The sequence below is a fragment of the Pezoporus wallicus genome, unplaced genomic scaffold (genome assembly GCF_028554395.1).
Source record: "Pezoporus wallicus isolate ANWC-B61680 ecotype Strahan unplaced genomic scaffold, APGP_CSIRO_Pwel_v1 contig_6658, whole genome shotgun sequence".
In the NCBI taxonomy this organism is placed as follows: domain Eukaryota; kingdom Metazoa; phylum Chordata; class Aves; order Psittaciformes; family Psittacidae; genus Pezoporus; species Pezoporus wallicus.
In genome coordinates, this window is record NW_026642312.1 from 5,362,195 (window position 1) to 5,375,974 (window position 13,780).

General features: G+C 41.5%; 1 protein-coding gene across 1 annotated transcript; it reads right to left on the reverse strand.

Annotated features, from left to right (window-relative positions):
• Positions 1 to 1,251: 1,251 nt before the first annotated feature.
• Positions 1,252 to 8,868, reverse strand: CFAP90 (cilia and flagella associated protein 90). Its single transcript, XM_057428880.1, has 3 exons — positions 8,677 to 8,868; positions 5,056 to 5,172; positions 1,252 to 1,575 (listed from the first exon to the last, which is right to left on the reverse strand). Exons 1-3 carry the CDS (start codon positions 8,866 to 8,868, stop codon positions 1,396 to 1,398), a joined length of 489 nt encoding a protein of 162 aa, XP_057284863.1. The 3' UTR covers positions 1,252 to 1,395.
• Between the last annotated feature and the right edge of the window lie 4,912 nt (positions 8,869 to 13,780).

Here is a 13,780-nt window from a genome sequence, read left to right on the forward strand (position 1 = left end):
TGCTACTGGATTTGTTTAACGAAGTATTTATTGTTGTAAAGGAATGTAGCAGTTACTGCTTTCTTGTCCTTAGTTCGTTGAATATAGAGGAACTTTGTGGTCACGCTCTCATTATGAGAGTAACAGACATCTCTCAGAGTGGGCTGCCCTGTGTGCTCTGCTTTTCACATCATGCCAAACAAGTGCTATTGATTGCCTACTTATCCATGCCTCAGATTAAGAAGTTATTTGGTTTTATTATTTTTCACTAAGAGATTCACTGTGTTCACAAATGATCCAGGTTCCCTCTGTGTAACTACCTGACAGAACTCCAGTGTCAGTTAGAGCTGTGGACTTCCAGTCCTTGTTCTGGTATAATCAGCCTGGCTGTTGTTCTTTGTTGAACAATACTGCCTCAGCTTTAAACAGCAACAGGATCAATGGCTCTTGAGAACCAAACTGATGCATACCCTGTAGGACATATTCTTTCTCCTGAAATTACCTTAAAACATTAGTGCTGGATTCAGTGAGAATACAAGGCACTAAATGTTTAAGCAGGGTTAGACATTTACTCTTAAACATGTTTTTTAAATGACGACTGCTCAAATCCTTATGTTTTTTCCATTCTTTCTACTAAACTATTTAGGGCTTGCTCTGCCAGTATTACTCTTTGGTGGTGTTTATTTATTTTTTTTTAGCACTGGATACAGAACCAGAGATGATTTTTCTTCTGATACTTTTGAACAGGTCAGATCCGTCAGACACCATTTGTATAGTGAAAGTCAGCAAAATGGATGCCGGAAATCGGCAAAACCCAGATTTTGTCTATTTAAATGCTAAATACACAGAAGTTCCCTTTACTTGGTCATCCACATGAAGTCTACTGAAACTGCTAAGCATTTCTGGAAGTCAGATAATTTCTTTACTTGTCTTTTTACGGGTCAGCCCACCCTTTGCGGAAAATCTCGGTTGAATCCACATTCAGCTGTTAGGCAGATAAAATGGCACCTGGCAATTCTGTAACAACACTGTAAGGACTAAGAAGTCAGTGACGAATGATTCCTTGAGGACCAATCTTGCTTAAATATTAAGTCTGTATATAATTATGTAGAAGCACTGCCTAAAATTGCAGAGAGACAGCTGTCTTCTAGGTCCTGCTTCTAGTGTTGCTGCCCAAAATGCTCAGCTCTTGCTGATGGCTGTTCTTCATGAGATTTTCATGAGATTGTATGAAGAAGACATGCATTTGAATAAGTATAGGAAAAGTACAGCTGCTGTTTCATCCTATTTTTAATCTGAATCATTCTCATTAACTAAAATGTAGAGGAAAAAGCAAAAGAGCACCATATTGCTTTTTGACAGGAGGTGGGTTTTTTCCCCACATAAATGTTGCTGGCAATGACAGATACGAGAGATTTAGCATGGATGCAGGCTTGGACAAGGTCTTTCCGTTAAGCAGATGATGCCATTTCTCCTGTAGAAATCTGCCTTCACGTGATTAATCCTTGCATGAGTTTTAACTGGCTGCTCTAGGGGCTTATTTATGCGCTTCCCATGCTCTGAAGATGACAAAACAGCGACAGGTCTTGCCATTTCCTGTGAAAATATAAGTTTCCTTATGAGAAAGTCACAGAGTGAATACTTGGCAGTTACCTACTGCTAAATGTGCTATGGTCTGGGGCAAAATGACAGAACTGTACAGCATCTGCTATACAGATGTATACGTACTTAGCAGTGATCTGCACTCTTGACTGTTCCATCCCTGATCTAGTTTTTTATGTTTATTAATAAACCATGAATGTATCACTAGATGACAAGATGGTAAGATATGGGTCTGTGCCATGAGTTACTGTGGACTGGTAACTTTTTATACACTCACACACACATACACACAAAGAGATGATTACTATGTGATTACTGGAAAACTAAATGCTATGTTACTGGAAAGTGGCATAGATTTTCCCTGCATTCATATTGTACAGTGACTTGTGTGATTCATTCGAAAAATAGAGACTTGTGTCCCAGAACACCTATGCTGCTTGCACAATTCAGTGAAAGCCCCATATGAAAAAAAAAGCCTAAAGAAAAACTCTGAGCAACCATTAGTCTATGAAAACTTTCCCTGAAGGATATAAAGCATATATTGGTGTATTTTTGCACAATGAAAGGATTTACTAAAAATCATTGTAGTTGTAAGATTACAGAAATAACTGCTCTGCAATGATGAGAGGTGGACTTGGTGAACAATAATCTGACCAAGAAAAGATTATTTTAAGCCTGTTCTTAGAAAACTGTACTTTAAGTGACTGTGCAATTACTGTCTGCAGTCTGCAGTTCTTTCCTGTGCTACAGCAACAAGGAGCTCAGGAGTCAGCAGGGAAAGACAGGAACTGTTTGTTTTTCTTTCCCTAGCCAAAGGTCTCATATTTATCAGGCTGCTTGTATGTTTGCACAGTGGCTAACACAGTAAGTCTTGGTCCCCAATATGCTTATCTAGTCTTACAATATAAATGATATCTAAAAGGAGAATCAAAATGTTGATTCCACACCACAGTTCAAGTGCAAACAAATGGCTTCTTTGCTACAACAGATGCAAGCCTGAGCCATATCAGCACTTACGATAGAACCCATGAGCCTCTGTGTATCCTGTGAGGATACAGGTGGGAGCACAGATCCAAGAGGTCTCTTAGCTGGGCAGTCAGTAACTTCTATAGTTATGGCCAGAACTTGACCTGTGATTCTTGGAAAGATGCTATAAACCATTTTTTTCAAAAGCCAAAAAAAAAAACATAAATTCCCAAACTAAACCAAAAACCCAACAGAAAAGCCCAGTCCAAAACTACCGTTCGTCCCTTCCTTCCTTCCTTGCTCCACTCAATTAAAAGTTACTCGCTACACCAGCTTTTAACTCCACCAGAACAAAAATCAAGTCAAGAAGAGTGGCAGTCAAAAACCAGGAACATTTCCTCCCTCACCCCAGTTGAGGAAAAATGTTGAAAAAGGAGAAACAACAGAATCTTTATACCATCAAGAAGGACTTTGCTAGTTATACAGGGTTTACAGTGCTAATGACAGGCAGCAGTATGTAATTCCGATAATTTGTTTTCCCTTTAAATAAATAAGATTGAGTTTTCAGCATCCTTGGTAGCTGCACAGCGCTGACTGTGCACAGTGGCATTTCATCTTTGTGGCTTCAGCATTCAGCAGATTTTCCAACAGTTGGCTGGGAAGTGTCCTGCTACACGCCTTCACAAAGTGTAATTCTAGCACTGTGAACACTTGAAAGCAGCCTTCTGCAAACACTTTGCTGCAGTCACAGTGCTACATGTAGCTAAATCAAGAATCTATGACAGTACTCTTGGATTCCTAGGGTGCACCTAGGCTCTGCAGGAAATGAAGGGTTTACTTGCAATGTTTTTTTTTCCACTTCCAGGAAAGCAGTGTACTATGGGGGGTTCAGCCTGTCTGCTTTTGGCATTGTACTAGAAAGATGTAAATTGTGGCCTTTTTATTTATAATGTTTTCTAGTATAGTTATTGTTATAAAAAAGTCTGTGAGGGCCACTGAGGTAATTAAGGCAGGAGTTGAATATGTGACCTGAACTTAGCTATGGGTAAGTAAGTCCAGTGTTGGGGGTTGTGAAGTGCAGGAGGATCATGTTGTAACTTTTAATAGCTGTGGGTTTGATGTGTCTCCATGCTAATTCAATGGACACCTGTTCAGGCAGAGTCCCTTGCATGCACTGCCCAGCAAAGCTGGCATGAATTCTGGCCCATACATGTTTTTCTGGTTGATATTAAGAGCTCAGTGAGAAACCTTAACTCTACACTGATAAAATGTTTATATACACATTTCCTATCTGGAGTTTGGTCTTGAAACTGGGGAAGGAGGTTTATTGTTTTGTTTAAATAAAAAAAGAGGTTAATTTTTAATTGGAGTAGTCATTTGCATGGCTTTTGGTCGCGTGCGTATTTACAGTTGAGTTACTAGGCTCGAGCAGCTGATGGGAATGGGTACTCCTGGGATTCCTTTGGGAGCACCTAATATTCCCTGCACTATGTGATAATGTTGAGGGGCATTATGGTTACTCACTTGCATTGAAATGTCCGGCATATATAGCTGCTAGTGAGATGAATCATAAGCAATGGCCTTTATCACAAAATATCAACCTTTTTTTGCACACCAATTAAACTAACTTTAATTTTTATCTCTCTCTGCTTTCTTCCACCTCTGTCATATGTAACCACCAACATGGGCAGCAATTCCTAGCCTACCCATCTCTTTGCATCCCATGAACCCAATAGGATTTTGAGGCCATTAACACACAGAAGCTGCACTTCATTTGGGTTCTGACAGCTTTTGTGTGTGTGTAGAAACAGAAATATATAAACACTTTTGTATGCATGTGTATTCAGGTTGCTGCATGGAAAAATATGTATATATATATGCATATATATTACAGTATTTCTGTTTTCAAGGCAGCTGTTTAAAAACATGGCTGCATACTTCCTTAGCTATCAATCTGCACACCAAACCCAGATTCTGCTGGCCTTGAATGCTTTGCCGAACCTTTTCCTGGCATGTCCATGGTCTTCTGACTGACCCCTCATTTGCACCAGCTCACTGTGAATTTCCTTCTTGCAGGGCAATCTGTTTTAAGTTTGTATAACAAACTCACCAGCATCAGGCACTTGGGCTCTCTCACTAATGCTGGCATAGGGAGGGTGTATGTCAGAGGACAGTGGTTGATTTGGGGCCCTGAATCCAGCCCTCTTGGGAAAAGGAGTTTCCAAGGGTAACAGAAATAGCTGTGCCTTGCTGTGTGTATATCTCGCATATGCCTTGTCACCTGAAAATCTACAGGATACCAAAGAGCAGGAACTAAGTCAGGTATCTTCTCTAGCTAATGCTTTCCCCTAAACTTCCAGGCTGAGGACAACAATGTCCTCCTTCTGATTCCTTTGCTACCATACAGACTGCATTATAAAGGGTAAAACAATGCCTAGGGTCTCCAGTCATGTCAAAAAGTATGAAATACATTTAACAAAGATAACTATGAATTTATCAAAGGGTTACCTCCTCAATAATGTTAAGACCACGACTCTTTGCATGTTGTCTGTCACTTCGGTGAAGGTGTTTGTTGTAACCCTCTTGTCTTTTAAAAATGGCATCATAAGTGGAAACATCTCCTGTCTTGAGAAAAGGGGAAAAGATGGCTAATTCACACTATTGCTTAACTTTACAGGTTACAGAATATATGTAGTCAAATCAGTACTTAAATGGTTCACATGTATCATTAGACAATCACAACTGTAGTATCACTGAGCTACCATTAGCAACTTTGGGTCACTCATTTGGAATAGTCTACAATACAAATACCTAATAACATGTGATATCTTTAAGTCTGTTCAGCTCTGAAATTTCCCTTGTGGCAATTTAGTAATCTGTTGTAACTTCTGGAAATTTAACTGCTTTATTTCTTTTTAATTTCTGAACTTTATTCTCCTTCCTAATTCCATATAATTGTCAAATGATCTGACACTGTAATGTGAAAGGAAAGTTTAAGGCAGTTTCAGAATTCCTTTGGCATGAAAAAGACAAAGGTATCCTGCAGTGGAATCACCATTTAATTGCTGATTAAAGCAGAACTGAGAAGAATTCAGAAGCATGCCACAGTGGTAATCTTGTGATCCACTAGTATGCATGTATCTGTCATGTATGAAAATACAGCACAACCCAAGCCAGAATATTATTGTATTTACGGTACCCGTTGACATAGTTGCATCCAAATATGCAGCATTAAAGAGCTGATCTGCTAACAAACGCATTTGTGAAATCCAGTCAAGAAGTTTCATAAATGGTATCAAAGGTATTTCAAAACAAGAAAAGTTTTCAAGGAAAGAAAAGCAAAATCCTCTTTTGAAATATGCTGTCAGTTCACTAAAAGGTCCATATTCTTGTAAACATGTCAATCAGTCACTGTTTTTGTTCATGGCTGACTACAAATTTGAAAAATTGTCCATTTTGTTGGGTTTTCTTTTCCTCTAATTTTACAGTGTGCCCAATTTAGCCATTAAAAACCTCTTGTACTTTGAGTCTTACAATTCACAATTCTATCTTCCAAAAATAATCAACTCAGGGCAGGTCAAGAAGGCTGTAATGGTTCCATTAAGAGATTAAAAGGAAACCATAGTTAAGAGTGTAGTGAGGCACTGCTGTAATCACAGGCTTAATTTGGAAGAGTATCTCCATTACTTGGTTCTGGCAAGAGGGGAGGTGGTTTGATTTAAACCTTCATTTCTCAGAAACTAGCAAGCATCAGAGAATTTCAGGCACATTTAAGAACATCCTGCATTTGATTTCTCGCTTCCATCATTGCTATTATTTCTGTGCCTCCTTGTTTCTCTTTTCCTTCCGCGCTACCAGTTGCATTCAGAATTTTAAAGGGCATCTAATTTGTGCTCACCACCAGGAATGTTATTTGCTCCTTTGTTTTCATTCATGTGGCATTATTTGTCCATTATTTGTTACCTGTGTCAGAGTAGATAATTCATTCTTTCTGGATTCTGCAGATAGGTAGCCAGGCTGTTATTTTAAAAATTAGCCCTGTCCCAGGTGATCTGTTTAAGATCTGCCAGAAAAGGCAACACTTCTGTGCTCAATATACTCATAAACTTTTGCTGTTGTTTCTCCGTGTTAAATGCTGACTTACTTGGCATAGGTGGTGGTAGTGACCTGTTTTCTAAACCCATCAGAACAAGTTAATCATACAGAGCAGACAATAAACTTGCACTCAGGGTGGGCATCCTCTGTGTACCACTACTAAAGCTAAGCACTTCGCATTCATTAATATTGCAGACACACAAAAAGTAAGTAATAGCTTTTTCCATGTCAAAGAAGAGGAAAAGCCACACAAAGTGGCTACAGTAACTTTTTTAAATCAATCAAAGGAGCAACTGTCAGCCAGTAGGTTAAAAGGCAGGAAGTTCTGGCTTCTGGCTATGTGCTCTTAAGTCTCTCAGTTTGTCTCTGACACACAGTTGATTTTAGTGCCATTCCTGCAAAAAAGGAATGCAGTTCTTTTTCCTAAATAAAAAATCTGAATGATCTGTTTTCTTAATTGTGAAGAAGAATAGGTCGATTCTGCTTCCTCCCCTGTGGCCAAGGCCTGTGCTGTGAAGAAACCTATTAAACAGCTGTTACTACTTTCTGTATCCATGCCACTGGAGCAGCATTTTCCACAAACCATGTAATCGCTAGTGTGAAAACAGTCCTCATACTGTAAGCAAAAGGTCTACCATATGGTTGCTAATTCTATGCAGACTGCAAGCTCTACCAGCCCCAAGAGCACCATGCCAGCCCTCTGACCTGCTCCAGCTTTCCTCTTGTGCTCTCTTTACGATGTTCTGTTAAGCATGGCACCAACTGTGCCTGCTGTTTTGGCTCAGACACCTTCCCAAGGAAACACAGAATTTAACACAAAAGAGTCTGACACTACAAATCTACCTGTCTTTTAGCAGGGCCACCTAGTCAATGCAGGAAATTTACTGTCCCTTTCATGCCCAGTGCTGCGCTGTGGTCTGCACCCTTACCCACATCCTAGGGCCACACAGTGGGCAAACGCACCACTGCCCAGTAGTCTGCATTCAGCAGTCAGTCATTTGGGTGGGGAGGGCATTCATGGAGTATATTTATTATTATAAATAAATATATGTTGCCAGAATATTGCTATATTACATAGATCTAATAGACATTTCAGAACTTTTTACTCGGTTTTGTTTCTTTTGTTTTTTTTTTTTGGGGGGGGGGGGGAGGGTTGGTTTGGGGCTTTTATTTTGAGGAAAAAGCTGTAGTTCAATGTCTCATATAACTCTTCAGGGAGAGAAAGATTTGCCACCCAGGAAGTATAGTGCAACTGGAGCTGAAGGTGTAAGATTGCTTTAATTTATAATTTTAAATGTGAAGACAGAATGAGGGAAAGGGAAAACATAACACAGCAGACAGTGACAAGTGAGACTCCCTGCTAGTCTATTTGAGTTACATGTTAAGTGTTAGTGTAACACCATCAGAAGCATTCAGTTATCATCAAGGTATATATTGATGTTATTGTTTCAAATATCTCTATTGATTTTCTTAATTAAAGCTGAGCATATGGAAAATTTCGGCAAGGCACATTGAAAGCCGTTTCCCTCTACTGAAAATGGAGCAGTTTCTTATTAAAGGGTGTCTGAGAGTGCACATTACCAGAAAGAAAAGACGTGCTGCATCCAACCCCACTGATAGAAGATGCCTTGCTAGTGTTCTCCCTCAAGATGTCTCACGTTTTAGTGATACCATGTACCTTAATCCCCAGCAAACCATGTCTCTGCCTTCTCTTGCCATCCAATGGCAATTACCCTCATTTTCCATCCACAAGTAGCAGACAGACATTACACTTGTCAAAGGCCTCTGAAAATGAAACCTGCTATATAGGCATTAAATAGCCTTGCTCATGGCCAACATACAGCATTTCTGCTGGCATTTAAAATATGAATGGAACTCTTTTAGGCACCTGCTTGACCAAGTCCCCCATGATGAGGGCTGAGCCCTTGTTAGCTATGTTGTTAGCTAGTGCAGGGAAATCCACGGGTGTAGCCTGTCCCTTCTGCCTCGTTGGGACCCGCTAAATTCTCTGGCTCATCCCTTTCCCTCCCTCACCTTGGCCTTCCGGTTGAAGTAGCTGAGCTCCGGAGGGCCTTCCCGGCTGGTCGGGATGAAGCTAAAGGCGGATTGGGCAGAGAGGGGAGGCTGTCTTTTTCTTCCTGCCGCAAAATCGAGCATCTCCTCAGCACCTCCCGACCCTTCCAGGCCATGGCCTGCCGCGGCCCCCTCCGGGCCGCGAGAGGCCATGATGCCGAGCGGCACCGTTACTCGGCAACGCTCTGCCGCCGCCCAGAGGGAGGCCCCGGGCTGCGTGGCAGAGGCGGGCAGCAGGGCCCTTAGCACCGCGGAAAGGGCTGCAGGGGTGGGGAGCACTAGATCAAGCCTTTCCCAGAAGAGGTCTGGGGCAGGCTGGTCGGAACCGGCTCCCCAGGCGCGGCTGGGCTGTGGGGTCGCGGTGCCGGCGGAACTCCGGGCGTTTCCACTGAGTGGTGTTAAACCTGGGAGTGCGGATGCCCGGACAGCCAGGCGTGAGGGTTTGGGTCCGGTTTCAAGCAGCGGCCTCGGTGCCACCTCAGCGGGTAGCCCGCCCCGCAGGCCTCCCTGGGGCTCCAGCAGTGCCCTTCCTCAGGCCAGGTCCCTCATCCTTTATGTACTTCCAAGCTGGGAAGAGAGCGAGAGCAAAGCCTTGCTTCTTACGGCGCTGCTTGGGGATGTGTGACTGACTACCTTGGTTTGTTTTATCTTTCTTTTCTGCAGCCACAGTTGCAGAACTAGTATGCCATAGGCGCAGCATTACTGTTATTACTACCAGTATCTTTTGGCAAGCACTTTCACAGCAGCGGTTTTCCAGGCATCTTGAATTCTACTGAACACACAAGATTTGTTTTATAAACACCAACATTTAGAGTACCAGAAGTCTTCACAACTGATTGTTTTGGGCATTTTGGACCCAGGCAATAATTCATGCCTACTGATTTATGAGTCCCATCCCTGCTGCCACTCTCCCATCAGTAGTACACTGAATAACATAACCTCTTGCTTCTTTGCAGGTGCTGTGTGGAGGCATTTATACTCTACAGACTTGGGTGGGTGTTTTTTTTAATCAGTTGTGACAATTCACACCTGCTTATCTAATAACATCTCCTTATCAATTAGGATCCTCTTCTTTCTGTAGCATGGGCTGAATTAGTGCAGTGTAAGTGAGCGGTGGAATTGAAAACCCAGCAGCTGCCTTACATCAGCTTCCTGTGCAGAGACACGTTTGCCACTGTGCAAGTGCATTTTTTATAGTTTAGTCCAAGCAGCAAGAGACAGCACACCCGTTTATAAAAAGCAGCTCAGCTGAAGCTGCAGCTATAAATAGAGCTGCAAGAAACCATTCGCTAGAAATATACACTAAGCTAGAAAAGAGCTCTGAAGTCACATCTAAAAGATTTCTCTCCAGGTTTCTTTCTACTGTTCACATATAACTCTATGATTAACATTTAAGATGGCATTAAACTGAATTACACAATGTAATTCAGATTGTTAAAAATACTGCTGGATGCCTGTTATAGATTTGTATTGTGTGTGTGTCCCCCCTTTGACGTAATTAAACCCAATGCTTTTCAGTTAATTTTTCTTTCCTAATGAAGGTATGAATCCCTTTAGAATTATAGAATTGTTTGGGCCTTGTAAAGGCTTTTTCTTCCTTGCCACCTTTTGCACGCTTCCTAGAAGCAGGATATTAATGCACAGGGGTGTTTGTTCCAGTTACAACCAGATTTAGATCACGAGCTACTAATATGCTACTGTTAAGTGCATGTTCCTGTTACAGAGTTGCACAGAAGGTCAGTCTGTTTCCCTAGTAACTTAAATATGAACATGTAAATAATCGTGAGAGGGCAATGGAGCAATTTTAAACTATATGGTCAAAATGATGCATTCAAATACAGCTGAGCTCAGAGACCAAAGTCTTAAAAGTTGCTTTGAATTCAATGTCTGAAGGAGGAGAAGTTCAACTTCCTGCTTTTTTAGGGAGCAGTAATATCCCTCTCAGGTTCTTCTAAGGTTCCTGATGTATACTTTTATAGCCATGAATGTCTCACAGGCAAAAAAATTAAAAAATTCTTAATTTGTGAAGCAAATGGTAAGGGGGGCAGGAAGGAACATGACAGAGATGACAAAGACAGGGGAAAGAAGACAGGATGGACAGGAGGACAGATGATATATAACTGGACAGGTTATTGATATGCAGAAAAAACACAGTAGCTGTTTTCTTACTACAGTCTGGTGTATCTGTTTTAAATTCATGTCACTTATATCTGAGATAGGTAGCCTGCTGTCAACTTATAGCTTAGCAATTCATCTCCTGTCCCTGCTGTTTGACATTAATGTGTATCAGATTGCTGTGTGTTCCCTACCTTCAGCTGAGCCACGAAAGAGACAATCTCAGCTGCAAACGTTCCACTGATGGCCCTTAAAGAAGAGGCTGGAATAAAAATGGCTCAAAACTTCTGTCCCCTTTTCACTACCGTAGCTTTGGTCCAAGCCAGCTGTTTTACACAAGTGCTTGTTTCTTCTAGATCCTAATTAGTGACAGATTGCCCATCTCAAATAGGAAGACTTCACAAGTTTTCTGAAGGAGGTGCTTGACTGAGAAGTACACTTTTCAAATAATCATAATTATTTTAATAATTTGAAAACAATTATAAAATTATAACTTGTTGACTGATCTAATTTGCAATTATTATTTGTATGCTGATGTGGTGGGTTGACCATGGCTGGACACCAGGCGCCCACCAACGCTGCTCTATCACTCCCACTCTGCAGCAGGACAAGGAAGAGAAAATACAATGGAAGGCTTGGGAGTCAAGACAAGGACATGGAGAAATCACTCACCAATTACCATCACTGGCAAAACAGACTCAATCTGGGAAATCAGTTTAATTTATCATCAAACAATTCAGAGTAGGAGAATGAGAAATAAATCCAAATCTTAAAACACTTTCCCACCACTTTCCCATCTTCCCAGGCTCAGCTTTCTTCTACCTTTCCTCTACCTCCTCCACTCCAGCAACATAGGGGCACACAGAATGGGGGTTGTCAGTTCATCACACGTTGTCTCTGCTGCTCCTTCCTCCTCAGGGGAGGACTCCTCACACTCTTCCCCTGCTCCAGCCTGGGGTCCCTCTCACAGAAGACAGTCCTCCATAAACTGCTCCAGCGTGGGTCCCTTCCATGGGTGCAGCCCTTCAGGAACAGACTGCTTCAGTGTGTGTCCCTTCTATGGGTCAGAATCATTTGCTCCAGAGTTGCCTGCAGCAGCAAACCTACTCCAGCATGGTCTCCTCTCTCTATGGGGCCACAGGTCCTGTCAGGACTCTGCTCCAGTGCAGGCTTCCCACGGGGTCACAGCCTCCTTCAGACATCCCCCTGCTCTGGTGTGTGATCCCTCATGGGCTGCAGTTGGAGATCTGCTCCAGTATGAACCTCCGTGGGCTGCAGGTGGATATCTGCTCCAGTGCCTGGAGCACCTCCTCTCCTCCTTCTGCGCTGACCTTGGTGTCTGCAGAGCTGCTTGTCTCACACATTCTCAATCCTCTCTTCAGGTGAAGTTGCTCCTGTGCAGTAACTTTTTCTCCCTTCTTAATTATGTTACCCCAGAGGCACTGCCCCCATCACTGTTGGGCTCGGCCTCAGCCAGCAGTGGGTCTGTCTTGTAGCCGGCTGGCATTGGCTCCATTGGACATGGGGGAAGCTTCTGACAGCTTCTCACAGAAACCACCCCTGTAGCCCTCCTACTACCAAAACCTTGCCATGCAAACCCAGTACAGCTGACTGAAGTCTGCTGAATGGATACTCCAATTCAGATGAATATGCTGTTCAATAACCCTCTTGGCAAGTAGCGTGACTTTATACATGAGGTGACATTATTTTCATAACAGATGTTATTTGTAACATTTTGGAGTACAAATGTGAAAACTTTAGTTGAGCAATGTTAATCTTTCAAATTACTTCATGTTCCTTTTTTCCTGTCAAAACTGAGATTTTCATGAAGAGCATCTCAATGGCTACAGATGTATTTGAAAGATACTCCATCAAAAATTTCAAACAATTCTTTGCAGAATCTTTGTTTTGAACAGTGGCATCCTACAACATAAAGGGGTTCATATCTTCATAGCTGCAAACAGGATTAAAATGTCCTTATCTTTCATTTTGTCATATTAAAAATGACATTGACCTGAATAATTTCTGTCCCTAAATTTGAAACGTTTAAAATTACTGTAGCAAACCAGCTACAGTTGCTTTGTACACCACCTTTGACAAATCCACACAAATTTGAAGTACTTCAAGGAACAAAAATAATCTCTTAATTGCATTTTATTTAAGGCACATATATCTCATTCTACATTTGTTTCCTTCCCAGAGTCACTCCACTATTCTAGACAAGAAAGAAAAAATTAAACTAAAGAGTCCTACTCTTAAAATCGTTTGGGGTCCACCAGTAAAAAGTGTTGAAGAGTTTTGTTTATGTCAGGTGAAGGAGGATCTGCTACTGAAAAGAAAAGAATTAAAATATCCTCACACAGAAGCATAACCAAGAGGAAAACTACACATCAAAGGAAAAAGTAATCATTGCGTTTAACAGAAATCTCCTGCTATGTGCAGCTTCCTGACAACATAACTAATTATTTGTCCTGATATGAGGTTCTGAAAACAGGACAGGCTTTCAACAGCTCTACCTTCATATGTGCTCAGCTGTCACTTTAGAAACAAGCAGACTGAACTACCTATATCTCAGTAGAAAAAGAGAAGGTCTTTAGGTATTTTACAAAATAGAGGAAACATAAAGGAATATAAAGAGAATGAAAAATGCTTTACACAGCATAAATAAAATGGTAATGTCTCTTTAGAAGCAGCAGCTAAATAGCATTAATTTACAGGTAATCTCGAATATTTTTGTAGTTCACAAAAATATCTGCAAGTCTAATCTTTCTTCCTGTCTTCTGGTAGCCCTCCATAAATTGGAGCAAAGCATTGCCTTTGAAAAAGAAATCCAGCAGGCTCCCCAGGTGTTCCTGTTTGATTTCCTTTTCCCATAGCACAGTGAGTCACTCTTACATCTGTCTCCTGGCTGTTGCCTCATGGTGTGAAAGACGTTGGCACTTTTGGAAGT

What these genes read in the sequence shown, in the direction of transcription:
- CFAP90 (XM_057428880.1), bottom strand. Translation starts at nt 8,868, where the DNA reads ATGGCCTCTCGCGGCCCGGAGGGGGCCGCGGCAGGCCATGGCCTGGAA. An exon ending in ACTTCAACCGGAAGGCCAAG is followed by an intron (nt 5,173 to 8,676) that starts GTGAGGGAGGGA and finishes CCTTTTCTCAAG; the next exon opens with ACAGGAGATGTTTCCACTTA. An exon ending in GTCTTAACATTATTGAGGAG is followed by an intron (nt 1,576 to 5,055) that starts GTAACCCTTTGA and finishes ATATTTTCACAG; the next exon opens with GAAATGGCAAGACCTGTCGC.